Below are 18,968 nucleotides of genomic sequence, written 5' to 3' on the forward strand. Positions count from 1 at the left end.
AATCGTTGGATCCACTTATCATCATCGCTCCCAAATTTAAATTAGCGGGCCGTAGCGCGTGCGCGAGAATGTTTCACGAGTGCGATGATTTGAGGAAACTCATAGCCCGACGATAATCCAAAATTAGCCGCCCGAATATGCGACTTTGCCACCTGGCAGTCCGATCTTTGGGGCAAGAGCTGCAAGCACTTCACAACGAGCAAAGTATCCAGCACAAAAGTTGACGAATAGTTTTTTTTTTTTTTATAAAATACCATAAAATGTAGCTTTTGAAAACTTTATGCTTCACATTTCTGTAGAAAGAACTGCTTCGTTGTTGCTACATAAAAGGAAAAAGCAAACAATACCCTTATACTCCAGGAGAGTCGTATGTCATTGATTTTCGATGCACCTGTGACAATGTGATGTTTTGTTTATTCTTCGATGTGCAACACAAAGGATCGCTGTCATTAGGTCAGACTATGTCGTACCAAGATTCAGGAGTACATTATGTCACGTTTTTTAAATAAATACATAGAAACAAAGTTTCTTCGTACTTTCTTTTTTCAGTTAGTTTAAGCTTGCACCAGAGCTACAAGTATTAACGACTCATCTAATTACTTTTGTTCAATTTGACAGTAATCGTGCTGACCCCAATATCAGTTTATACTCCCTTTGCAAATTCTACCGATTGGACCATACGTGATGTGTCAGTGAACAAATAACATCAGCGATCAAAGTTACTCGAGCATAATTTATGTAACACCTGTTTTTCCTACCGCGGTCTTTGCACAAGACACCGACTTCGGACCCCGAGATCGTCGTAGCGTGTGTGCACGGTTAACTCAAAGAAAACACTCGACGACCCATATCCACCGACCGCCAACACGAGCGATGCATGTACACTCCGGGTAATATACCGTCGACTCGCTATGTCCGTTCAAGGTCGGGCCGTACCCTAGACAGTAGACGCTCTCTCTCTCTTTTCTCCGGCACAGTTGCGCGTCCGCTGTAAAGCAACAGCGGGCAGAAATAGAGCGCGTGTACACCCGATGCGCTGTAGAATATGATGATGGTGGAAAAAAAACAGCGAAAGGAAAGGAAAAAAAAAAAAAGAAAATAGAGTCGCCACGCCTATACGGTAACATAATGTGGACACAGATATTTTGTCGAGGATATAGGATGAGAGGGCCGTTGCGTGCCATCCCGGTCCATTGACGCAGAGAGGCTGGCATCACGTTTCCGGAATCCGTTTCGTGTGTAGGTGCTGATGGTATATAACGAGCTCTAGCGCTGCATCACGCGATATCCCACTCACAGCTTCGAAAGTGGGAGGGCCGTTAATTGTAAATTTAGAAGCGTCGGAGCGGGCGCACCGCGATAGACGCTGTAGGCTTGTGTATACCATCTTCCTCCATCTCTCTCTTTCGTATTGGGAGGAGATGGGATTTCTTGGCTGCGAGGATCGATTCGTGCGCGCGCGGATCTCGCGTGTGAACGAATGTCCCTATATACCATATGTACGTATACGCGGCCAGAGGACGAAGATATAGTTTGAGGAGCTTTATGTGATTCCTTATCGACTGTACTACCTCGTTTCATGGTCTTAAAGACTTTGTTTTTTTTTTCAGTAGGTTGGAAAAATAACAATTAAGGTAGGAGTATAACTGCACTGTCAACACTTTAGTAGTGGAGTCAATAATTCATGTACAAGTTGATTGGCCAATTTGTGACATTTTTCAAGGAGAAACAAGTGGAACGTACCCTAAAACCTTTTTCACTCGAGACTTTTGGGGAAAACAGTTGGATGGTCATTAGTTTAATCAACATATTCAATATACACTGTTAGAATGCATTTGAAAAAAGAAAAAAAAAATGGACCGATACATCAGTAGAATATTGATCAGTGGACTCGTGTTTCAACGACACAATACATAATCACGTCTTTGTAAGCCCTCCAAAAATAAGCCTCTCAAGTTTTGACTATGTATACATAATCTACTCTACACACGTAAGATGATTCAACTGGGATCTACTCCTGGAATTAAAGATTCCATTAGCTCTTCGGAAGTGATACCACGCGATCGTTCAAAATTTCCATATTCCGCGATTCTTTGACAATAAGTAAACACAAGTAAATCCCAAGGCGAGCAAAAACCCCATTGTAATTGCAAATTCCAGGCGTTCGCCATATTTAAAGTCCTTTCCCCGTAATCACCAGTGGCGATCGGTTTCCCATGAAAGGCCTCTTTGCGGGCATTCCATCCGCGTGCCCATGCTAATTAAGGCTAGAGACATCGGACACGAGGGAAGGGAAGAAAAACCGAGGCTGAGCAAACGCCGTGTGCTCGCCTCCCCGTCGTCGCCTCGATGGAAAATAAAATACAAAAAATATCGGTCCGTCGACGTCACAGTCGCGGCGCCAACTTCACGTGTCCCCGACGACGCCGCTTTCTTTTCCTGCTCGCGTGGCGACGCGTACTCACTTTTAAATAAATCGGACACGCCGCTAACTCTCTCCTCATTTGGTCATCCCACACTCGCACCGACGCGTCACAAATTATTTCTTTCAAAGTTCAATCAGCACGCATTTTACAGCTTGTAGTCTATCAGGCCGTGTGCACGCTTTGTTGACGTCGATATTTATTCATTATTTATTTTTTTTTTTCTTTGTTCCTTTGAATTCAATGGCGTGTGTATTTTCATAAAAGCCAAGCGTGAAAAGCTTACTGTAACAAATGTTTTCTGAAACTGAAATGATATGGATGGAAATGCCTGGTTGGCGCGTGCGTTTGTTCATTGCCGATTGAAGGTGTACGGTGCGCTGAAACAAAGAAAGTAGGACATCGTCATAACGGGGAGGATAAAATAAACGACAACAGGCTCTGCAGTTTTCAAAGAACAATTTTTTTTTTCCTTCATTTTTCAAAAAAGGGATCAATTTTTAAGTTTTCTTTTAAACATTATCTACTGAATGTACGGGAAATAAATATTCATCGTGAAATTGACTGCAGAGAGTCTAAAATGACATTTTTTTAGTGGAAACAAATAAATTCTGTAGGAAGTCTTTTGTAACCATTATAATGTATAGTGAAGCTTACAGCTTTGCATTCGTTGTTTTCACTTGCTTGAAGTAAAGTGGTCGTGCATTTTGCATTGAAGCATTTTAGCGCTCTTTTGCATGCATACCGCAAGAATCTCAGTCGTGTCTGACCTAACTCGATCGTTACTACTTAGAAATAATTTAATTCTCTAAAAAAAATATTTAAAAATTGATTTTTTTTTCAAAGACGTTTGCTCGTTTGTAAATAGAGTTGCTGATTTTCAGAAAAACATCCAACTAAAAGTTTGATGAGGAAAATACTACACAAGAGTACTCCTGAATACTTAAAAAACTTGCATTTTAAAGTTGCTATTGAAAAAGTTTAAAAAAGGTCTCGGCAGGGTAGAAAAATATTGGCCGTGAGAGTTTATTTTTTTGCTCATTGGAAACTTGACCTTGAAACTATTAAGTATCTTCACCATAATAATAAAGTAAATATTCTATAGGGAGGGTTTCCAAAACTCATTTTTCAATTTTAAAGTTTTTAGAAACGTTTTTCGGGTGTTGAGAGATTAAAAAAAAAAAATAATAAAGTCTGAAGCAATGAAATATCTTAGAAAACGTAATAAATAGTACACAAACTGTACAGAAATTCACAATAATGTTATAAAAATTGAATTTAGTGCATTAATGTCTGACATATTGCAGATATTTTGGGGTTCTCATAACATTTCGGGATGTTTCAAATCTTTTTAAAAAAGTGTTTGAATTTTTTTCATTCCAGACATTGTTGTATGTTAGTACACATAATGCTTTAGATAAAAAATTTATTTTGTACGCGTTGTTAACGCATAGGGAATGTAGGGTTCTAAGTATAACTTCACAAGGAAAAATAAAGTGCGTCACCAGTGAGCGTGGAAAAATCAAATGAAATCTTTGTTCAACCTATGATTTGAAATGTAATATTGCTTATTCAGAGTCTATTTCTGTTATTTTTATAAATCAAACAATTTTTTTTTATTCCATCAGAATTGAAGCCAAGAAAAATATTTACGACGACGGAGCTTTTTTTTAATTTATTTTGTCCCCCTAAATTTGGAATCACATTGTCACGTGTGAAAATGAAGGAACTCGATCATCTATTTGCTGAATCAGTAATAGAAATATCTATTTTTTAAATCCATATTTACATTCGTTCTTATTTTATCTTCCCTTTAACCAAGTTTCCCACATCTATTTTGTTTTTCCCAACATATTTTTCATCATTGAAAAGATTAATCTGCTGAGTTATTTTAATGTTTTTTTTTCATCATTTCATATTTCACCTCTGGCATTACATTTTCGAAAAAAAATATGCAAGCAAATAACGTAAATACAGACGAAAACAAACACTGTTGTGACCTGCTCCCTTTCCTCGAGAAGCTTTTCACCATTATTAGCATAGTCTTGCAACGTCGCGACCAGCAGTCATTCACCATTGTCTCGACCGCAAATCTCGAGCATCCATTCAAATTATCCGAGTTTTCCAAAGCCGCAGTATCAACAAGTTGACAAATGCATCGGAACTGTTTACATGCACATTCCGACCGTTCCAACGTTTTACCAAAACCATTTGAACTCTATATGTAAAATCAAAGATATACATAGAGTCTATTTTGTAGTAAAAACGTCAGTAAAATAGCGAGGAATAAAAGAGCCCGAGCACCTAGATAAGGAGAAAAAAAGTCTAGGTAAAAAAAAGTCCCCTGCGAAGTACGTGCACAACAAAACACATCGGGCACAGTTGCAGAGTCATCACATGCGCAATCGACACTCGACATCTCGAGTCTTCGCACGCCTGGAAGAAAGCCGGAGGCTCGCAGCAGCCCCCTCCGAGGGGGTACGGAAAAGAAAGAGCCAGTCTCCCTCGGATGCTCGATAAAAGGAGAAGCCCCTCACCCGTTGCGCTATCCCCTCGCGGCTGGTCTGGCGCCAACACAGCAGCCTCCCACGGAGAGATAGAGCCACCCCCCCGGGATGGTGGTTGGTAGGGGTAGCAGAGCTATCTGTCCTTCCCCTTTGGCTGTAGCCGAGTAGTGCAGCTCGCGATCTCGTTGAGCTTGGAGCTCGCAAAGCTTTCTCTGGTCGATCCACCGACAGCGGGGAACGTTTCCCTCTACCCGGCGCTTTTCGGGGTTTTGTTTGTCTATTGGCCAGTAGTTTCGTGGGTTAAAGACATTGAAAATCAGTGCGCTGTCCGATTGCCTTAAGGGTTGCTCGGGTTGGAGGATTTTTTTATCAAATGTAAATTCCTTCCCCCCGGTAGTGATCCTCGAGAAAAATTGTGACCAAGGTGGATTTTTGACAAATGTATCTTTAGTATTACATTTTTTGAATCGATCCGTTAATAAATTTTACACTGTATCAATACTGTCTGATGTCTAGACATATCAGTTAACATTAAATCGCGACTAGATATCAGAACAAAATGTTTCGGTGTTATGAGTCACATGGTAGTTGTAAAAACCTCTGTTGACTAACTCAATCATACGATTATATAACTATTGTATGTGCAAAACATAATTAATAACCGTAGCATTAGTTTGGAAAATTTTTTCAATTACTCCCATAACTTTGTTTAACTTTTATTTTTAATGTACAAATCATATGAACATAAATGTTTTACGGTGATGTGATTTTTCTTATCGTGGTGTGTCGTTGCTTGTTTAATCGCTGATTTAATATAGGAAAAATATTTTTAAGTTAAAGAATGCATACCTGCACTTTCAAACACGTTACCGCTTTACTCTTATAAAATCGATTTTCCAAGGCTATTTATATATTTTCACAGGTATTTAGTTTTTAAGTATTTCATTGCACACTACATGAGAAGAAAGAAAGTGTTATTCATCGTGACGAGAAAAAAAAAGTTCCAAATCGCCAGCGTAATTTTGTTTACAGAACAAAAACCTCTTTCGCTCGCGATCTCTGATCATCGTGTGCACACGTGATGAACACTGATTAAATCATTCTCTGCAAAGGAAAAAAAAAAAAAAAAAAAAAAAACAACGTAAACAACATGAAAAAAGCGTAGAGCAGGCAGGCATCAGACAGGAAGGAAATTCCAAAGTCATAAATTTATTAATGGATCCATTCAGCCGTGCCATACGCGCAATAGTGTCCGACGGCCACCCGACTCGATCCACTCTCTCATCTCCCAGTAACGACAGAAAGCAAGCAGACGTTAAAAAAGCCAGGGAGAAAAGCCGGAAGGGAGGAAAGCCGGTTTACACCCCCTGAACCAGCTCCAAGGTCATCCCCTTGATTTTCCTCGGAGCGGAGGGAGGAAAAAAAAAGGGTCGGGGGTTGAGGAGGGAGTGAAGTACAAGCGCACGCGCGCACGTGCGTCTTCGCCACCACCGTGGGTTCGAGGTTGAAGCTCTCGTTTTTTACTTTTCGTTCGTCGTCGTTGTTGTCACTCGCGCGTTAAGTGAATTTTCTTCACGGGCAGCCCGAATATTACGTCCCACCCCCCTATTCTCGCGTATTTTTGCGATTACTTGTTGATCGCTACTAGCCAAGTGTATACCTTATTTGGATGAGAGTTCATTTGCATCGAAACGAGGGGATCCAGTGTTTACTTCGTGAAAGCTCTTGGGAAATGATTTGCCGATCATTGGTGCGATCTGTGATCCCATCAATCTAATCGTATTTTTTTTTCTCGTGGGAAACACTGGTATCAATTGTTGGTTGTGGGTGCGTTTGTTCGTGAATTCTAATAATGAGAATCCGGATTGTTTCCATTGTAAATATTGAAGATGAAAAATATCAATGTCGTAAATTGTTCCTCAATGTAAAGTCATTATTTGTATCAAAGATACGCTCAAAAAAGTGAATGCTTTTAACTGCGATAGCATTAGGAAAAAAACATTTATCACAACAGTAAAAACTGAATATTTTCTTGACTTGAGATAAAATTTTTTTGCATTAAGCATTTCTTCTTCTTTGAAATTAGTATTTTTTTTTTTTTTTTACATCAGAAAACATAAGAGTTTACTACGAGCCAATAAAAATGAAAGTTGAACAATCGAAACTTTTTTCCATTAAAAACTACCTCCCAGCAGAGAACGAAAAGTTGGATAATTGTTTTTTTGCTCGTGCAATTGAGAAACAAACAAGTTGTTTTTTTTCATGTGAAAAATTTAATTGACACACTTATATGATCATTACTTAAAATTGGATATTGCATTTGAGCTGTTTCCCTTCGTAGGTATACGGTAAACGTAAGTGTTTTCAACCCTGTGATACCGCAATGTTAGGATCTAGAAAAAAAAATTAAACCATTTGGTTTCAAAACTAGTCGAATTTACGGTATACAGCCGTCAAAATTTCACCCAAAATTGTCAATATCCCCGACAAAAGCCATGTCCACCGGCTCGAAGCACAGAAAAAAGTAACACGGGGACTAGACAAAACACGCCACCCCCCTAAAAAAAAAAAAACAACAACCCCGAAAAGTCGTCAAACGCGCCGGTCCGTCCAGAGCAACGAAAATACATCCCGTTGCGACGACTCTCTCGGATCATCGGCCAGAGTCCGTTTCTTTCCCCCGACGGAGATGTCCAGTGGGCCGAGGAAAAGCTCCAAAGTGTCGAGAAAAGAGAGGGGCTTAGTCACGCGGCTAAATTTAAAACGCGCTTCGCGACTACTCGGCCACTGGGAGTGCGTAGGTGATGTTGGCCGAAAAGTTTGCTGCGGTTTTTTCTCCCCTTACACAACCTCGTGCGGCGTTCGATCGCGTGCAAGTGCTCCCTTTTTTTGTTTTGTTTTCATCACGTGGGTGAGGGTTGTGGCACACAAACGTGTTGCCACATCAGTGCAAGTGTAATTACCGAGAGGGTGCCCCGAATAAAGTAAACGGCTTCCCATTCATGGAGCAAACATTCGTTGTTTCGGGCGATGCCGGTGGATTAATGTTAATGGACACGCGGGAAAACCCCCGAGTGACGATAATTTTTCGCCAGAGCTCCGTAATCCGTAAATGTCTTCGACGGACCTTTCTCCCTTCGACTCCTCCACCCATCGGGAAGCGAGGGTGGTACCAAAAGGACACCAGATCACTTTCTTTCGGCTCTTGTCCTTGAGTCAAACTTCTTGAGGGTGGGAAGGAAGGGAAACTCGGCAGTGCATGTGTTTCCGCGTGCCAGGCCGATGTTTTCGTGTGTTAAGTGTCGGTGCTTCGAGGCGTGGGAGAGATGAAATATGGGGTGGTGTCGGATCTGTGGTGGCCGAAAGGCACGCGAATCGATGGGAATTAATGAAAATTGCTTTGCAGGGGGACACGTTGAATAACTGCTGTGTGCCCAAGCTGGAAGACAAAAAAAAGTTTTGGTGTGGTGCAAGGGACTTTGTGGAGTCGGAAAATTATCGTATCGGGAGACAGTTTCGAGGAGGTAGAGCTTGGTTTATTTTAATTTTTCGCTGTTGAACGAAAAATAAAAAAAAAAATAAAATAAAGTAAAGAAAAAAATGAAACTGTAAGTGAGTTCTGTGCGAGTAAAAATAGACACGAATTAGGGAAAAAATGATGAGCGTTGAGCAGAGATTCTTTAGCCAGCTGTCAGTCGACAGCGAAGACGGCAGACAATCGTCGAAGGACTCGGTGGGTATCGTTGTTTTTCACTATTTTTCGTGAGCAAGTACCTTTTTCTCTGTTTTTTTATTTATTTTTATCACTTTTTTATTGTTAAATTATAAGTTACTTGAGTTTATTTATAATAACGCCACAATTTGGCGTTTATCATTGTAAGGAGTTTTGTATTTGTTATTATTTATTATAACTTGATATACGTACTTTTACGAGCATGTTAAAAAAATGTAATATCATAATCTTTTTGACAAATTTTTTTGTACGGTCATAACATGACATCTACAGATACGGCTGTTACTTCTCATGAGGCTATATACCTGCCCACGTAATAAATGTCATCTTTTCAGTTTGGCTTAAATAATTAGTAGACGCTGTTTTTCTTTTTTCAAAGGTTCTTTTTTTAACTTAAGTAAAAAAAAAAAAAAAAAAAAAAAATTAGTCTACCCTCATCAACCAAGGCATTGAAGAATCGACTGATTTTGTTAATAAACGTAATTTTCACCGCAAAGTAAAACCATAGAGTTTTCAATGAAAGGCCACTTACATAAACGAACATAATTTAAAGAAACATACTCCCGTAAAAGACAATAACCTTTGCGCCAAAGGTGCGTTAAAAAATAAAAACTTGCCCAAAATATTTGAGGACTCCTAAAATCATCATCACGCAAGTACATTTCACAAACTGTTGATACGAAAATCCCATCGGTATCTGGACCACATGGAGCTCAAATGCCCAACGAGAGCACTCCACGTGAGGTGAAAAAACATCCGCTCAATCTTCATCACGCGAACGCACGTGAAACCCTCGCATTACCCGCGTCGCTGCACGCGTGTCCCCTGACATGTGCGCCCCGTCTCCTGTACCCTCTTGATTGCGCGCTCTGTTACGTACACTGGCCGGATCCACGTGCCCAAACGTTTGGCTGGGGCTTCTTTCCGAGCCGGGAAGAAAAAGTGCTTGCAAACCCCAGGGAAAACTTTCGCTAATCGTAATACCCGCTACTTTCCAGCTCAACAGGGGTGCTGATTTTTTTTCATTACCGTTGAATCTCTTTTTTGCGTATCAACCCCTTTTTTTTCGTTGGCGTGTTTTTTTTTTCCATTTTGTCTCTGTCTTGTGACATAATGTACGTATCATTCAGTCGTTGTCTGTCAAAGTCGGCACGTGTGCTTGTTTGCGTAAGACTCACCCTCTGGTGAATAAACATGCATAACAGTATTGCACGTGAATGCGTATCTTCACCGCGTTAAATTAAACTTGTAACTTGTGAGCATACAGTATATGTATATAATAAACGGTTGGTTGTGCAAAGCTTTTCATGGTCAACTGTTTTTTTGTTTTGGATTTTCGTTAGAATATTATAAGCGTAGATTGCATAAAATGATTTTTAATCGACAACTCCCCTTGACTCTTATAGATCAAATAAATGTATATTTTACAATGTATGTACTTTTTAGTATACCACTATGGATCCAAGTGTGTTGCTCACATTCCTTTACATACATCAAAAAGGCTAGAGGACGTAACACATTACGCAAGAGCGTTGAATCTGTTACAGAAACGTTTTCCACTCCATAACTTTTTTGTGTCCTCATTGTTTTAGAAAGAAATTGTTGAGTACAGTTGAACTGGTGAAATAGCCAATAACGAGTAGATTTTGGTGTTTATTTGTTTATTGGGTTGTTATTTTAACCCACTTGGATTTTTTCACATTGATTTTTGATAAATTTCTCATCACAAAGTAATTTCAAAAACATCATGATTGCACGTTTTTGTTTACCAAGCAAAATGTTTGCTCATCCCGCACGTTCATCGATCACACCATCGCCCAATTAACGCAAGCGTTGTTTTTGTTTACAGGACACGCGCACCCACGTTGTCGTCGAGCTATACGACACCGAACGTTCCTACGTCGAGGCCTTGCAAATACTAGTCAATGTAAGTACCCAACCATTAACACGGAGAAAATAATTAACAGCTTGATACCTTATACACTGTGGCACGCAATAACGCGAGGGTCGTCATTGACCGCATGATAATGGTCTCCTTGATGCAACTCCAAGCCCATGCTCCCTTTTGTTTTTCCTTCGATAACACTTTTTCCTCGGTCATTTGTCGCGTGCACATTGGAGCGCGACGCTCCAATCAAGGCTTCATCGAGAACTGCAATTTCCCATCATCTCCTGCTCTTCCTTCTCCGTGATGGGGTGCCTATTGGCTCCGGCAGCTCGAGCACCTGGGGAGCGTCAAACAATTTCGACCAACAGCTTCGCGATCGTCCCAATCACATTTACCCATCGAGAATCGCAGCTTCCCGATTTTTGATTCAAGCAAAGTACCATCCACTCAAGCATATAGCACGGAAAAGTGATTTTGGATCGATCATTGGGAAGTAAAAAACGCGTAGCGCGAGCGGGATGAAAAAAGTTTGAGTCGCTTTTAAAAAGTCGTTCGCGCACTCGGGATGAAAGTTTTTGCAAAGTACAAAGAGCTGACGATGGAAAAGTCTTGCAGCTTGAAAAAAAAAAAAAAAAAACTCGTAAGAGTTTCTCCGGTTGTCGTGTAACAAAGTTAAATCTCCGGCTAAATTTTACAAATCGCTCCTCACCCTGATTGTATTTTCTCTGCATCCAGCATTTACCATCGGATTACTCGATTAAAAAACGAAATGAAATTCACCGCAAAGTTTGGCTGTCTGGGATGACTTTTGTATTCCGCTTCCGAGACAAAACATTCGGTGCCGTAAGGAATGTCGCGGGAGTGGCGAGAACTTACCTTTTAATGCGGTTTAAATTTCAAAGTAATATTTGACAAACGGAGTCTGGTAATGTTTCTGTGAAGTCAACTTGAAACTTTCACGGCAACCTTTCCAAACAATCGCGAAAGCACTAGAAATCTTACAATTGATCGGCAGAACAACGCAACTTTGGTGCGAAGCAAAAATCGATGGCTCACCCTCGAACACGTTTGCGTGATTAACGCGTGCCTCAAACGGGCCTCATTTATCAACAGGCAACTTTTCAAAACTAAAACGAAATTTTACTGTCCCCGGCCACGCAGATAAAACTGAATCGACTAAAGTTTCTAGCTCCGGTTAGCTAAAATTGTGCAGTTACTGTAAGGTAAGTGAAGAAACGATTCAGCGATCGTTACCAACAACATTGCAGGTTCCTCTGATTCAGCAATATATTACGATTTGCAATGTTCATCGGCTCGGATGTAAAAACCATGCACACACGATCCCGAGATTACGAAAATTCGCAAACAAAGGAAATAAAAGTTGAGGCGTCACGTGAGTCGCGCGGCATCGGATCTAAAAGGGGATGGGAAAATTTACGTTTTGCTTGTTATTCGGTGAAGCTACACGTGCTGCACGAACCAGAGTGTGGCCGCGACGGTCCAGAAGCGATGAGTTATTCGGCGCCAAAAGTGTGCTTTACGACAAGAGTTTCGACACGGCGCGTTGGGTTTTTGTCGTCGCGCCCGCAGTAACGTCGCTCGACGACAATTCATTATCATTATTCATCAAGTGCCTTTGTTTGTGCGAGTGAGGTCGAGCATATTCGTTCGAAATCTGGATTGTCGAGCGTCGCGTGCGGAAGATGTATGGGAAAGTTAGCGTCACAATTAGCTCGTGGGCATAAATTGCACAGCTTCGGAGAGCTTTATCGGGTACTTGTGGGATCTTGAAGCTTTGTTGCTCTGCTAACGGAGCTTTTAGTTGGGCGAGAGAAAAATTGTAGGCACATTTAGTGCTATTGTTGCTCATCGTGTCTTTGCAGTACTTTGTTGTTTGTAAACGTAAATTACGACATGACTTTGCTTCGTTTTATATACGACTTGACTTTGGCTGAATTTTTCAATTCTAGCGATCGCTTTTCATCCGTTTTCCAAATGTAAATAATTGTGGTCTCGTTCAAGTCACTTTGACAAACGTCATTGTCATTGCTCCGAAACTACTCATCTCTTGAATAGAAACCTTTTCTAGTGCAACCTTTCGAACGAAATTAGAACGGAATCTCTTCTAATGAGAGCTTTTCCTCCCTCCGTAAGAAGCTTTGGGGAATCCCCCTTCAAGGATTCACCGTAGCACCGTAGGTAAATAGGAAAAGGGAAAATCTAGAAAATTTTATTTTCCTCCTCTGCTCCCACTAATCGATGGAAATACGCGTCGTTATTCCGGTATGCTGGGCACCCAAAGCGCGTGATAATGGTCGGAAAATTCGGTTATTGATCCGTGCACGTGCTGATTAGAAGCCATGCCTTAGCTGCGCATCCAGTCCTGAGGAGCACTAATACTGAGGAAGCCGTAATTATCGTTTCAGAAATACCTCCAGCCACTCAAGAGCCCTGAAAACGCGAATCTAGTAGATGCCGCGATAGTCGATGAAATATTTTACCAGGTGAGTTTCCCTTAAAAAGAGTCCTCGTTTACTCTCACAGTGTCATAATAAAAGTGCAGTTGAGTAAATTTGTGTTCATTTTACGTTTAGATCCCAGCTATCCTGAGCCACCACAAGGTATTCCTGGAGGAGTTGCGCAAACGCTTGGACACTTGGGAAATCCATCAAACGATCGGCGATGTATTCCTCGAAGTGGTAAATTTTCGAGCTATTATTTCTGAACTGTTTTCACGCAATGGATGTTCTATAAGCTGCCAAAAAATTGTTATTTCCATTGTATCCTCAATATGCACTTTCTGTTCCAGTTCACAAAGCCCGTGGTCCTCGAGACGTACACCCTCTTTCTCGACAATTGGAAGTCGGCGAAGAAGGCCATCAAGGCGACGTGCCAGGCCAAGCCAGCCTTCGCTCGCTTTCTCGAGGTACGCGGTATGCACACGCGTACATTTTGACAAAGTGGCGCATGCACTATTTGAATATTCCAGAGCGTGCTTCGAGCGCAAAGAGATTGAATCGGATTGTACGATGGAGCCTTTGAATGAATTGCTTTTGAATTTATGACCAAAATCAATATTCAAACCAACAGGCGATGGAACGAGAACACAAGGGAAAACTCGGGTTGGACCAGTTGCTGATAAAACCCGTGCAAAAGATACCGCGTTACGAGCTGCTGATCCAACGGCTGCTGAAGCATACGGACCACTCGCATCCGGATTACCAATTGCTCACCGCAGCCCTCAAGGAGGTCCACGAGCTCGTCGTCAAGATAAACTGCACTGAGCGCGAGTCGCTCGAATGGGAGCAACAACAGACCACGTTGAAAGAGGTCCAGGCGCTCGTCGATGGTCTCGGTGGCATCGTCACCAACGACAGGTCAATATACTTGCGCAGCTCGTTATCTCTTTGATTAACGAGGAAGCAAAGAGAAATTTTATCCCGCCGTTTTGTTTTCTAGAACCTTCATAAGACACGATTTGGTAAGCATCGCTTCGAATCAAGGCACACGGAAAGATCGAGCTCTGTTTCTGTTCTCGGACCTTCTCGTCATCACGAGTATCAAGAGACGAAGTGGAACCATACGGAAACCTTCCACGTGAGCTTTGACCATCGCTTTTTTTTTTTAGTACAAATGAATGTTTTAATCGTGTCGTGGATCCTTCGTAACCACAGTGTTTCCATTTTGTAGGAATACCTGTCCGAATAGTCTCGTTGGGATACTGGAAGCAAACAAGTATAAGCTGCTAATGAGGATCCCACTGGACGATTTAGAAATCATGAAAGGTAGGGATGTCACGAAAACGCGTAACTTTAAGCGAACTGACCTCATCGATCTCGTGCGTATTTTTAGCCAAAGACGAGAACCTGAGGCGGATAGCCAGCGAGATGGAGCTCCTGCGGCAGGACATAGAGACGCTGAACGAGCTGCAAAATCTTGCGTCCGGTCTACACGGGGCTAAACATCAGCTCGAGGAGCTCATCAAGGAGATGCTCGCCCAGACGCAAAAACAACTAGCCGAACGCAACAGCGCGCATTCGCAGCTGGCCTGCCTCGAACTCACCCTCAATACCCAGTGAGTAATTGATCAAGTAGTTGATCAAAGTGGAAAAATTGGTTGTGAAAATAATTGATTGCGTCACAGATGGGATTTGGGAGTTTGTCGATGTTTTTGGGATAAGAGAAATTTTATGGTTTCAGGGCTGGAATGGAGAACATTTCCGTGATGTTCCAGAAACCGGATAAGCGAGCGAGTTGGGAAGAAAGTTTTAACGAGGCCAAACAAAAACTAGGTAAGTTCATCCGGGAGACAATCTTTCCGTCCAATGGCCAAAGTTGAATGGATGTAGTTCTCGGTGGGATTTTCTTAGACAACAACAAACACCACATGGCCGTTGCAAGGAAAATGTTACTGATGAAAGTAATTGCATTCGGTTCTGAGAGACTATGTATTATTCGTTTGGTGATTTTTAGCCGCTTCAATGGATAGAAAGCCAGTGCCAGAGTTCGTACAGCCGCTGCCGATTCGCAAAACACGGGCGGGCCTGCAGTTCACGTGCGCGGCACCAACGTTGGCCGATGGCCGAGGCGAGCGTGACGTTTGGGTCTGCAACAGCGACGGATACGTCGGTCAAGTTTGCGTTCTAAATTTAACCCCAGTCCCTGGTCAGGTTGTCTCTTGCAATGGTGTATGCAACTCGAGAATCACCTGCGTCACCAGTATTCCTGCCTGCACTTCCGTGTAAGTGATTCCTTTGACGTGTACCGTTCATTATTTATCCGATAAAATTTACTTTTGGATAAAAATAAAAGTGTGTTAGTTAATACATTTTATTTTCTTTTTAATCATGGTCATACTCGTATAAATGGCTTTTGTTTGTTTTTTTTTCAAATGATTTGCACTTTCTTGAAAAACGCTCTAAAAGATAGATACAGGATACTTCATGGCTACCCTCTTTATAGATCAAACTTCTGCAAACCTATTAATTGTGCCTTCGTTAACAATAAAAGTGGTGTCGGTGTCACTGTTCAAAATACGGACACAAGTAGTGGAAACATTCGACTAGACAGGTATACGGAACACTTGAAATCCTTTTGGCTTCTCATCCTCACTTTTTCCTCCATTCTTTCACGGATACGCCCGCGTAACATTCAACAGTTGATTAACAATAAACTAAAGCCTAATTTTAATACATTGACTAATTGCCACAGCAGTAATCTAACAAACTAATAGGATATCCCTCTATCAAAGAACTAATTTGTTCCACGGCCAAATTCAAAATATAAACAGAATAATTAAAAAGTAAATGAAGTAAAGTCATCAGAAGAAATGTAATAAAAATGACTGCTTTGCAGCTCAAGCTCCGACGATTCGGACTCTGACGACATTCCATGCGCTGACACGGCAAGCACCTCCATAGCCGGTGACGTGTCAAGTCTGGACAGTGGTGCTGTTGAAGAAGACGTCAATCAGCCGACAATGTGGTTGGGCACCGAGGATGGCTGTGTGCACGTTTACAATTGCAACGACAACATTAGAATTAAGAAGAACAAAGTTAGGTTGCAGCATGGAAGTAGCGTGCAATGTATTATGTGAGTTTACGATATCGATTGTGTTTGTACGTAACTTTTTATACTTTTTTTCCCCCAAATTAAATTATTGATTCCTTTTTTTTAGATACTTGGACAATAAAGTTTTTGTATCTCTAGCCAACGGTGATATTACGGTTTATTCGAGGGATCATCGTAAGTAGACTCATTCAATGTAATCTTTCACTTTCAAAGCGAAACATGCACAAGTTTGAGGACCACGATTATTTTATTGAACGTAAATGAACATTTGCAGTTGGTGGTTGGATAACGGTAGATCCGACAACTTTACCCGTAGGCACTGTCGCCTCACCTGTAATGAAAATGTTACCGGTTTCCGGCAAACTCTGGTGCGCCAGTCACAACAACGTCAAAATCCTCAACACCTACAATCTGGACATCGAGCACACCTTCAGTGTGAACAGCGACAACAACAGACCGATCACTTGTATGGCCAGTTCAGGCGGTCTTGGTGTCTGGATATCCCTGCACAATAGCGCTGTACTCAAACTGTATAACGCTTCTAATTACGAGTGCCTCACCGACGTCAGTATTGCCCCTACGGTCACAACGATGCTTGCCAGTCGGTATTATTTTCACCGTGTGACGTTTGATGAATCGTAACACCAGAAAAAACTTGTTTATGAATTTTTTTTTTTTTTCAGATTGCGACGACATTATTAGGCAGCATAAGGCAGCGTGTTTACGAGTTACCGCGTTGCTGGCGTGCAACGAACTGTTGTGGATTGGCACGAGTGCGGGCGTGCTGCTGACGGTACCGATTCCCCATATAAAACCCTCCACCCAAAGAATGTCCCAGGCACCCGTAGTAACAGGTACTGTGCTTCAAGTATCATCACAGGGTAACAAAAATATTGATTTCGTTTAATTTTTCAGCTATACATCACGGTCACACGGGTCAAGTGAGATTTCTGACCAGCGTGGAAACGGCGAGCCCACCAAAGACTGAAGAGCCTCGACCGAAGGTAAACCGCTATTCCCTCAAGGGCTCCAAGTCATCAACTTCCCAGCAAAGCAACAATAGCCCCAGTCGAACGGGAAGTACCAGCAGCTGCGGAGTCGAGCAGGACCGTATCCTTATTATATCGGGTGGCGACGGATACGAAGACTTTCGTGGGCCCCCAACTGCTACGGAGCTACAGGCTGGCCGTGAAGACTCGACCAATCACCTGTTGATCTGGAAGGTGCGTATAATCTACCGATCATGACTCATCTTTTATTACTACTGATTGATTCATTGATTTATTTTCATCCAACGTGTTCCTCGAATTTTCAGGTTTGATAGGGACTAATACGTCTAGATCCAGGGATGGATCTCGGTGTTAACGTTGATGATGCTAGCTCAACCGTTGGATGTACGACACCGACGCGCTCGTGCCAGGCATTGTTGCTGGAGCAGCAGTCGGAAGATGATTTTCAACGCCGACGGCGTACGGCACTCCGTGAAAAAAGGACGACGCCTCGGGTAGACCGAAGAGAATGTCACTCCTCCACTCGATAACGATGATCGATGCCAGTGCTGCTCCGTGCCAATGATTGAGACCAGGATCAAGGAGAATCATTGAGATTTATCGTCCGAGTGATGATGTTCCGTTTTTGTTATCACTGTGGTAAGCTTTTTGGAGAAGGTTGGAACGAGTATCTTGAGTCAGTATGGTTAATCTAACTAGAAACCATTGGTGAATTTTTTATTTGTATCAGCCTAAAGTTTTGAGCATCCGTTTCGTTAAAGTCGTAACGCTAAAACGTTGCAATTGTTTTTAAATTGTTGTTTAAATATGTCGCTGTTAGAAAGTAATGCAAATGATACGAAAAACAATAGTAATATTTCCTTGAAAAAAAAAAAAATTCACAAAATTTATTATATACATTTAACTTTTTATCGCAAATAATTTGTAAAAATATTGTTTCATTGTATTATTATTACTGTACTGCAACAAACAAAGAGTATGACATATTTATATACCTAACAATTAACAGCTTTTAATACAAGTATAATATGAAAAGTTACCAACGATCTTTCCAAGAGAAAATGAGTTATTTTTATTAACTCGTATATTTGTTAATACTTCTGATGAATACACTATTAGAAAGAACATCTGCACTCTAAGATTTTTTTGACCTACTGCGTTATATAAGTCGAATGTTGTTTTTGATGCGTTAACTTCACAAATGCAAATGGAGTTTGAAAGACAATTCCATTTTATATTTTTTATTCAAATGTATCCGTACATTTTTATCGATAAATTAAAAAGCCAAGATATATTGATATTCTGTTTGTTATCAAAGTTCGAAAAAAAACGAATTTCGAAAAGTACCTGAAGGAAATAAAGATAATATCGAGCTTACATGTAGATAAAAAACCTGCATTAAATCTTTTTAAGTGTATTTTTAAATTACACGCCTAGAATGAAAATATAAAGGTCTGTAACGAAATTGCATACTCTTTTATAGTATGTATAAGTGCTAAAATCAAATTTTATCATAGTGTAAATAGTCCGTTTTTTGCAAATTAGCATGTTGAACTAAAAAGTAAGTTAAAAGACCAATTTTTAAATAAAGAAATGATAAAATACGTTTGCCTTTGATAAAGGATTGACAATGGTTATTAATATCGAGTGAAGTACGATTATTAAAATCTCTTTTTTTAATGGCAACCACAAGTATGTTTACCATAAATAATCGAGCTTTCTATTTCATTTGACATCAGTACATGCCTATTTCATTAACTTAAGCCAATTTTTTTAAGTATTCATAAACATTTATTATAAAAGTGTATTAAGTATTTAGCTGAAAAAATAGAAACA

The 18,968-nt window shown here is 40.9% G+C and overlaps 1 protein-coding gene across 1 annotated transcript in view; it reads left to right on the forward strand.

Annotated features, from left to right (window-relative positions):
• LOC106642827 (uncharacterized) overlaps positions 1-18,028 on the forward strand; it is a 30,303-nt gene extending 12,275 nt beyond the window's left edge. Inside the window, exons 8-24 of the mRNA XM_089588871.1 lie at positions 10,513-10,590; positions 12,978-13,055; positions 13,146-13,250; positions 13,361-13,477; positions 13,642-13,928; positions 14,011-14,148; positions 14,242-14,336; positions 14,404-14,626; positions 14,752-14,843; positions 15,025-15,292; positions 15,514-15,621; positions 15,907-16,143; positions 16,229-16,296; positions 16,397-16,723; positions 16,803-16,976; positions 17,038-17,345; positions 17,438-18,028. Of these exons, the coding sequence (XP_089444997.1) occupies positions 10,513-10,590; positions 12,978-13,055; positions 13,146-13,250; positions 13,361-13,477; positions 13,642-13,928; positions 14,011-14,148; positions 14,242-14,336; positions 14,404-14,626; positions 14,752-14,843; positions 15,025-15,292; positions 15,514-15,621; positions 15,907-16,143; positions 16,229-16,296; positions 16,397-16,723; positions 16,803-16,976; positions 17,038-17,345; positions 17,438-17,443 (2,709 nt within the window). The 3' untranslated portion in view covers positions 17,444-18,028. The remainder of the gene's footprint in view (positions 1-10,512; positions 10,591-12,977; positions 13,056-13,145; positions 13,251-13,360; positions 13,478-13,641; positions 13,929-14,010; positions 14,149-14,241; positions 14,337-14,403; positions 14,627-14,751; positions 14,844-15,024; positions 15,293-15,513; positions 15,622-15,906; positions 16,144-16,228; positions 16,297-16,396; positions 16,724-16,802; positions 16,977-17,037; positions 17,346-17,437) is intronic.
• Positions 18,029-18,968: the final 940 nt, after the last annotated feature.

This window comes from Copidosoma floridanum, unplaced genomic scaffold (assembly GCF_036245765.1).
Source record: "Copidosoma floridanum isolate Cflo_tuat_1 unplaced genomic scaffold, Cflo_Japanese_pri ptg000007l, whole genome shotgun sequence".
Taxonomy (NCBI): Eukaryota; Metazoa; Arthropoda; class Insecta; order Hymenoptera; family Encyrtidae; genus Copidosoma; species Copidosoma floridanum.